Raw genomic sequence first — 8,796 nt, 5'->3', positions numbered from 1 at the left:
AACATTAGGTATGGGATGTGTGAAGGTGGTTGGACAAAAAAAAGAAAAACAAGGGAAATGATGATGTAGTCGTTTGTTTTTAGGGATTGATCTGTTTAATTAGCTTAAAATCAAGTTTATCTATGTACATTTTTAATTGTGATAATTTTAAGGGAGCTGCATCAATGATTTAAAACAATAAATAACAAAAAAAAATTAATTGAAGCCCAGATTATAAATTTTGATTAAAATACAGTAAAACCTTGCTAGACTGCCATGCCTGTGAACAGGGATATTTGACAGTAGAGCAGATTGGCGAGATAATGAATAATTTTATAGTTTACAAGTGGAAACCTGAAAAAGATTTGCAGATAAATAGAGGCTTATTACGCACAGGCACATAGCAAAGCTTTACTGTAGTTTGTATCTCACAGTAGTAAATAGCATCAAATCCGTTGTTTTCACCAACCAGCAAACAAATTCAATAGTATGGACAGTGATAATTGAAAGATTCAGTCACATAGAGAAACATGGTATAAGTTTAAATTGAATAAGTTACAATATACGAGGGCAAGTGAAGGGGGGGGGGGGGGGGGGGACAACAGTTTTTAAAGGTAAAAATAAGTCGTAAGAATAGACATTTAACTTGTGATCGGATCTTTATTTAAAAGGTTTGTTTGTTTTTTTTTTGTCAGGGTATTGTTTTTTTTTCTCTTAATATTTTAATATATATATATACATAAATACAATAGAAAAATTAAAATTTATACAAAAGATACTTCATTTCAACTTATGTAAAGTGTCCATTTAATTGCACATCCAACATCAACAAATTGAAAACACAAATGGTAACAAATTTGAAACACAAATGATAATTGAAGAGAAATTTAAAATTGTATCTAACACCATTTTCAACAAAACTTAAGTAAATCAAAATGCGGCGTCTCTGTTTAATAGTCTGCTGTAGCACTACACAAAACAAAGCTTTTAAAAATCCAGAAACGTAAAAAAACAAGTTTTGTCTGTCTTTAGGAGCAACTGCATCACTTCTAAGGTCTTTCGGCACAGATCAAGAGATTATTTGTGCTTACAAATCTACAGTGCAGCATGAAAATCCCAAACAAGTCGAAACCATTTATTTGATTTTCCGTGGTTTCGAGATTTTTTGTTTTTTTACAAAGAATATGAAGAAGAATGTGATGGAGGTAAATATGAGTGGTTCTGGTAAGGGCTCATTATAATGAGGTGTAGCATTTAGCATGTCTTGACTAATTCAAAGGTGGAAAAAGGTTTTACTTAGCATGTGCCATAATACGAAGACAAAGCTATTGAGTCACATTGTTGATAACACAATCAGCTATGTACCTAATGACTATCATTCCTCACTTTTCTACCCCACACCCCATACTACCCACCCTCAATTCCTTGTTAGATTTTAATACATAACAATAAAAGCACCAGGTCAACACTGCCTTGCTAGTTTCTCGTTGATACTGGTATACATTAGAATTAGAGAGTGGTGTCATGTGAGTAAGATGCAAGTCAAACATGCTTTGCGCAATCTCCCTCAACACACACACACACAAACACTCATATACTCACTCCAGACACATGACACATTAACTAAAATGTTTAAGGCCACATGGGCAGCTATGGAAGCTTTTGTTTCCGTTCAATACAAACATAGGCAAAAAAATTGTATCAATGAACTCAAAAGTGAATGTCCAGTTTGTTCAGGATTTTTGTGTTGGCCTCTGAAAGTGTACGAAATATTTGTGTTGCCAATACTATGAAAATAGAGGGATTAAAAAGGGGAATTAAGAAGTGTTTGAGATTTATGTGATTTTGAGATCTGCATATTCGAGATTCTCATGCTGCACAGCAATTTTCTACACCAGGATTCAAACTGACAATATTTTGATTCAAAGGAGAGTACTACCAGCTTGCTATAAGGTAATAGGAATAAAAAGAAAAAAAAATGATCATTCTGCACTTTTACTCCTATGATCTAATGATTGTTTTCATAAAATAAAGAGCAGCCACCAAAACCATTCCCGTCCCAAGTGCCATTGCTATGTAGGAACCAGACGCCTTCAGATCTTCCAGCAAAAGTGTATACCTAAGTTTTGCTACTTCCTTGGACAATTCACCAACAGAAGGCCTGCTTGCCATGAGTGAAAAGTGCCGTAGGGTGAGTGGAAATCGATACTGGGGCAACATGTGCACTAGTAATCCCAGAGTCTGTAGCCTGGTCACCAAAACGTAGAGACCAATGTCGGCAGCTGTAAGATCATCTCCAAACAGGTACATGGCATCCAGGTTTTCCACCTCTGGGAATAAATAAATAATTTTTAGAAAAGATGTTAACGATGATAATAGTAATCATAATAGTAGTGGTAATAATAATGATGATGATGATAATAATAATAATAATAATAATAATAATGATAATAATAATAATAATATAATAATTAAATATGATAATAATAATAATAATAATAAATAATAATAATAATAATAATAATGAATGATGATGATGATGATGATGATGAGGGTGATGATGATGATGGATTATGATGATGAGGATGATGGTGATGGATGATGATGATGATGATGATGATGATGATGATGATGATGATGATGATGATGATGATGATGATGATGATGATGATGATGATAATAATAATAATAATAATAATAATAATAATAATAATAGTTATAATAATAATAATAATGAAGGAGGAAGAGGAGGAGGAAGAGGAGGAGGAGGAGGAGGCGAAGAAGAAGAAGAAGAAGAAGAAGAAGAAGAAGAAGAAGAAGAAGAGAAGAAGAAGAAGAAGAAGAAGAAGAAGAAGAAGAAGAAGAAGAAGAAGAAGAAGAAGAAGAAGAAGGAGAAGAAGAAGAAGTTGACGAAAAAGTTACCTATACAACACTAAACTAAGTACTCAAAGGCACTTAACAATTTCATACATCATTCATTCACCAATGACATTACTTTCTATCTATGATATCATGCTACATTAAAATCATATAATAAAAATATGAAATTAAAGAACAACAACAACAAAAAAATGCATACATACACTCATACATTAAACTAACATACCCGGCTATGTGGCCTGGTGGTATGACACTTGCTTTCCGATCGGAAGGTCCTGGGTTTGAGCCTCGCGTTCGGTGCATAGTTGAGTCCTTGGAAAAGGCTCTTTACTCACATTCTCTCACCGTACTCAGGTGTAAAATGAGTACCTGGCTGTTAACAACGTTGTCTTTGTCCGAAAAATTGTAATATCGCCTAACAGGCGTCATGTCCCGTCCTACATGTTAAATGTTGCTGTTGATCAGGGACCCCTTGTAAAGCGCTTTGAGCACATTTTAGTGGATATTGCGCTCTATAAAGCTCAATTTTAATTTTAATTTTTAAATTTATAATCAAATGGTGAATGCTATGATAAATCAAAAAAGGAATCATGAGCAGACTTTTATTTCATATTCTTCCCACAAGTCCAATCAAATAGAGTGTGAAATCAGGGCATGCAAACAATCAGCCACACCAAGTCAATTAAAGGCCATACATTAAGACGACCGCCTTGAAGAGTTCAGAAATATCGCGCACCCTGATGCTAAAGACGTCACATTCATGTGCATATCATTCTGTCAATGAGGTAGGTAATTATGGGTTATTAACATTAGAATGATCAGTAGGATATGATGATGTTAGAATAGTGTGTGAGTTTAAAAATCGTCAACATAATATTGACTAGTTTCCCCCTTTCTGTAATTTCTATCTTTAGAATCAGATTTCCTGAGATGTATATCTCAGAATCAGCACTATGATCAGGCACCAATTCAACCGTACATTCACTAAGTGGGACTCGACTGTGACCCAGAAACTCTCAAAAATCAAATATCTGAGAGAGGATGACCACTCTCAGTGAAAATTCACACCCACACAAGACTGCAGATACAAGTTAAGTTAAATGCAGGAAGGAATTGGAAACCAGCAACAAAAATAGGAGATTAAAGTAGGAAATGCACTTGTCTATGATTTTCCCAAAATATTAATAGTAACAAATAATACGTCAGTGACTTTGTGCACCTATCTAGCTGCATGGTACTCGCCTTCAAACTGGTGGAAGGTCCAGGGTTCTAGTCCTGCTCTGAGTGGGTGCATAAATGATTCCTTGGAAAAGGCTCTTTATTTACATTCTCTCAACGTACTCTAGTGTAAAATGAGTACCTGGCTGTCCATCATATTTTGGTACCCAAAAGAGCCAATTGTCCACCTCTTCTATACACTTCTCTTCTCCTCTGGCGGAACTCTAATGGGATCAAATGAGGTTTCAATTTAATGTGGCCTCACAGGAACCCAACTTTTCCTAGCATCTACTTGCTTACCATTTTCATCTTGGATACCAATTGGGACAATCTTACTGAGGAAATAAAACCTGTCATTCTACTTTCAGCCTATCTCAGCCTTATCAGCACTTTAACCTAACGTTACACTCTTTATTTCTACATACCTGTCTACTTGAACATTTCAAAATCAGTAGCCAACACAAAATTCATCAGTAATAAATGGTACAATTTTAGTAATACTCCACCAATTAACAACAACAACAACAATGACGACAACAACAACAAAAAAAAAATACTGCGTATCTACAACCTTATACACGTAAAATAAATGTTGTTGACCTCCACCCTTACGAGCTGTCAATCGACTAAGCTATCATGGGCGTGAACTGACCAGTAAATTTTAAAACTTTAAGGGAACATTTTTCCCTTTCTTTGATAACTGTGGGAACTTAAAAGGAAAAAAAAAAAATTCTCCAACACCACGACCAAATTTCTGTGAAATCAAAATCCGTAATATTTCTTCCATTTCCGTATGTCCGAAATTGTAACCTAATTTCCGTAACAATTACGGACGATCCGTAAAAGTAGGCAGGTCTGTTTCTATATGAAAATAATGGGGGGAAAACTATTCTTTTAAGTTGCTTTCTTTCTATATTTACTCACCGTCCAAGCTGTACCTCTGCATGAGTTCTCCTTCTACTTTCTGCAGGAAATAATGAAGTTGATCTATATGACCTTTAACTTTTTCTTCATCTGTGATGATGTCAAATTTCTCTGCTGCTGTTTGACTCTTGGCCAGGTAACAATCTCTAAGGTCAGGATGTTGCGTAGATAGAGTTACAAGATGACGGAGTCTATTTGTGAAATTTTCTGGAAGAGTTGCAAAAACAACTACATATATATATTTTTTGCACTTAATTTATCTGTCAATACTGTTTAAAAATCAAGTGGGTGTAAAACCATTGTATAAAATTATTAATTTCTTTAGAGCTATTGTCCAATTATTATATTTTTATTTTAATATTTAATCTATAAAATGAAATCATAAATTTTAAAATAATAAATCTTACCCAAATGGAAAGTTTGAAAAAAAAATCCCAATACAACTGGTTAAAATGGATTATAACTAATGATATCAACTCATTCAAGAATTTACTGTTCAAGATCTTTCTGAAAGCTCAGTTCATAAACGTCCATAAATGGAAAAAGAAAAAAAAATATGTGATGGAACATGATTGTTATTTAATATTTCAATGTCAGAGTTATTAGAAATAAATGTGCATCAACCCAAATGTGGTGGCTATGTGGAGTGACAGTTGAGATCAAACTTTCCAGCTTTAGCAGACATCTGGAATGGTTTTATTGAAGACAACATTTATCCCAGAAAATGTCAATGCATAGACGAATCAGAGCTTTTGCCACTGTCAAAGATATTGAACAAAATACTGACAATCTCTCCTTTTTCGCAAACAAGATTTTGAACCTTCTGCTTTCAATGTCCCACAAATTGAATATGCACAGCTTTATGTAAATAGAATATAAATTATTTGAAAATTATTTTTTCCTCTCTTTTTTTTTTTTTGTCTGAATCACATTGGTGTACATTCAGGTCTAATAGTAAAATTATAATTACAAAAGTGTTTCTTATGGAGCTACTAATATTATCACCAATGTCAAGTCACTCTTGCCAATAATGATTATTTATTTTAGAATGGTAAAAAAAAAGCCTATGTGCGTGGAAAAAATAAAGTTTTAAGGCAATGAAAAAAAGTGAAAAAAGGAATGAAAAAAACCCCCAAACAAACAACAAAAATAAATAAAACAAATTGAAATAAAGCAAGTGAAAGTAATTTTGATTTCCACTAGCGTGGCAATCTGGTCTAGTTGTATGACACTCGACTTTGGACCAGAAGGGCCAGGATTTGAGTAGTTGAGTCCTTGGAAAAGGTTGTTCTTTACTCACATTCTTTCACCACATTCAGGTGTAAAGGAGCAGATAGCCATTAACAGCGTTGCCTCTGTCAGAAAAAAATTGTAATATAATCATCCAAAAGGTTTAAGTCTTGCTGTTGGCTAGGAACCCCTTGTAATTTTTTGTTTTTGTTTGAAAGACATTGTAACCCATCACCTCTCATACTCCTTTGAATTGCAACAGGTAGCTGACAGCCAGACTCGGATAGGTCAGGATGGAATATGATTCCATAAGAGATGACATCCATTGGGATCATTTCCAAACCCTCTAAGAACTTGGACACCTGCTTTCCTAACAACTCAGAGGCTGGAGGAATCAACAAGGGACTCATATTTCCTGAATAAGAAAACAAAAATAGATTAACATAAGAGGAAATGAGATATATTGATTATTATAATTGCTATGACAATTGTTTTATTTACTAAAATACACTTTCATTGAAGCCAAAGCCGCAACTCTTTTTTTGCTCTCTTAGAGAAAACAAATATCACACAAGTCTAAAATTATTTTTAAAATATTAGAGTTAATTATTATTTAAAAGAAATTCATCCTGCCTTTAGATGGTAAAAAAAAGTACATACTAATGGTAATTTCCAATAGTGTTCATTACCAACATACATGTTCCGACTTACCTTCAACTTTATCAATGTAATCTATGATTTGATCTGGATCATTGATGATTCGATTGCCATGAACCAACACTGGGACATGAGCACCGTGTGGGTTCAGTCTAACATACCATGGCTCCATGTGTTGCCGGTGGAACAGACTGACAATATTACCCTTGAACTTCAGCTTTTTCTCAAAAATACAGAGTAGCACCTGTAGATGTTCAAAAACAATATAAAGTAAAATCTGAGGCAACAAACATTCAAGTTATTTCATGGAGAAGTGACAGATGAAAACAGAGAATAAAAAGATTTCGATGGCAGAGCCAACCTGGGATCCAACTGACATGGCACCCTCCACCTGGGTGAGAAAGAGAGAGAAAGATCAGCGAGCAGTCGCACTAGCCACTGAGCCATCCAGCCACACAAATATATGGCTTTCAAACCTAGTGCGTATCGTGCAGACTCTTTTCACTCAACGACCTAGGGGATCAAATTGAGGCTAGCTCACTGACCTTGTGAACGTGGCTGGATGGCTCAATGGTTCTGCAACTGCTCGCTGATCTCTCTCTCTCTCTCTCTCTCTCTCTCTCTCTCTCTCTCTCTCTCTCTCTCTCTCTCTCTCTCTCTCAGCCAGGCGGAGGATGTCATGTCACTTGGATCTCCGGTTGACTCTGACCCCGCAATCTTTTTAATCTCTGTTTTCATCTGATACTTCACCATACCCTATATTTCTCATCATTAGCCAAATGTTTGCCATCTAAGAGGTGGGGGACACAGAGACTAGGATGTCACATTGGCTGATCTTCCCGAAAAGAGGAAAATGGAGGGGAGGGATATCAGGGGGGAGAGAGAGAGAGAGAGAGAGAGAGAGAGAGAGAGAGAGAGAGAGAGAGAGAAGAGAGAGAGAGAGAAGAGAGGTCTGATTGGAAGGTGTCATATTATAAAACTTGGAATCATTAAAGTTGGAATCAACCCAAACAAAGGCAAAGGGTGAGTAACACCAAAAAATCGTATCATTTATTATAATATATTAAATAATAATGTGATTTCAATTTTTTAACCCTCCATGCTTTTTAAAAATTATTTACACTCACGGGGTACGTCATTGTTTCAATTTGTTCATTTTCTTTCTTTCTTTCTTTCTTTTTTTTTTAACAATTATCTTCTCCACCTGTCACAGTGGTATCAGGTTTAAGTTTAAGATAAGATTATTATTAATATTCTTTTTTTTATCACTAAAATAGTATGTTTAAAAGTGATAATCGCAACATTTTAAAAAATTGGGATACATTTTTGGTTAGAAAGAATTTAGGTAATCAATTTTTAGTCTTGGAACCCTTAAACTTAAACCACCTGGTCATGGTCTTCGTGTAAACAAATAAAAAGTAATATGGTTGCAGGGACCTCGATCCTATACCAATGCCCCAAAACCTATTAGCAATAGGTAATTTTACCTTCTGAGAAGAATAGGACGTTGGAAAATAATAGACCACAATCTCCTTCGAATCCTCTTTGTCTTTAGCATTGGTCTTGGTAGAGAGATCAGCGGTTCTTTTATCTCCAGATTCATCAACCTTATCATTAGTGTCCTCTTTTGAAGCCATATTCCCTCTGAGATATTTCAAGGCAGTTTTAGCTTTCAGGATCAAGTTAATTAGGTGTGGGTGTTGCACTTGATTTGGTCGATTTTCTAAAGGAACGTAATCTCCATCATTTGTTGCAGAAGAAAAAAAAAATTTCTTTATTTATTTGATAAGAGTTATCTCCCATTAAGGGAGAACACAAAATAATATTAATTCAACTATTTTTTGTTTATTTGAGGTAGGTTACAAAATTCCAATATAGCTTTTAAAAATATCTTATACCACATTATAT

General features: G+C 34.7%; 1 protein-coding gene across 1 annotated transcript; it reads right to left on the bottom strand.

Annotated features, from left to right (window-relative positions):
- Nucleotides 1-651: 651 nt before the first annotated feature.
- Nucleotides 652-8,631, bottom strand: LOC144976868 (ganglioside-induced differentiation-associated protein 1-like). Its single transcript, XM_078921403.1, has 5 exons — nucleotides 8,376-8,631; nucleotides 6,943-7,132; nucleotides 6,467-6,646; nucleotides 5,002-5,208; nucleotides 652-2,309 (listed from the first exon to the last, which is right to left on the bottom strand). The coding sequence occupies exons 1-5, from the start codon at nucleotides 8,523-8,525 to the stop codon at nucleotides 1,981-1,983; spliced, it is 1,056 nt and encodes a 351-aa protein (XP_078777529.1). The 5' UTR covers nucleotides 8,526-8,631; the 3' UTR covers nucleotides 652-1,980.
- Between the last annotated feature and the right edge of the window lie 165 nt (nucleotides 8,632-8,796).

Source organism: Berghia stephanieae, chromosome 7 (assembly GCF_034508935.2).
Source record: "Berghia stephanieae isolate SIO BIC M18660-M18661 chromosome 7, UCSD_Bste_1.3, whole genome shotgun sequence".
NCBI lineage: Eukaryota > Metazoa > Mollusca > Gastropoda > Nudibranchia > Aeolidiidae > Berghia > Berghia stephanieae.
This window is presented reverse-complemented; position numbering and strand designations above follow the sequence as displayed.

Excerpts from the sequence above, each read along its gene's own strand:
- LOC144976868 (XM_078921403.1), bottom strand. The coding sequence starts at position 8,525 with ATGGCTTCAAAAGAGGACACTAATGATAAGGTTGATGAATCTGGAGAT. Across the intron at positions 5,209-6,466 it reads AATTCAAAGGAGTATGAGAG|AAAATTTCACAAATAGACTC; the intron begins GTGATGGGTTAC and ends CAACTCTTCCAG. Across the intron at positions 2,310-5,001 it reads GCAGAGGTACAGCTTGGACG|AGGTGGAAAACCTGGATGCC; the intron begins GTGAGTAAATAT and ends ATTTATTCCCAG.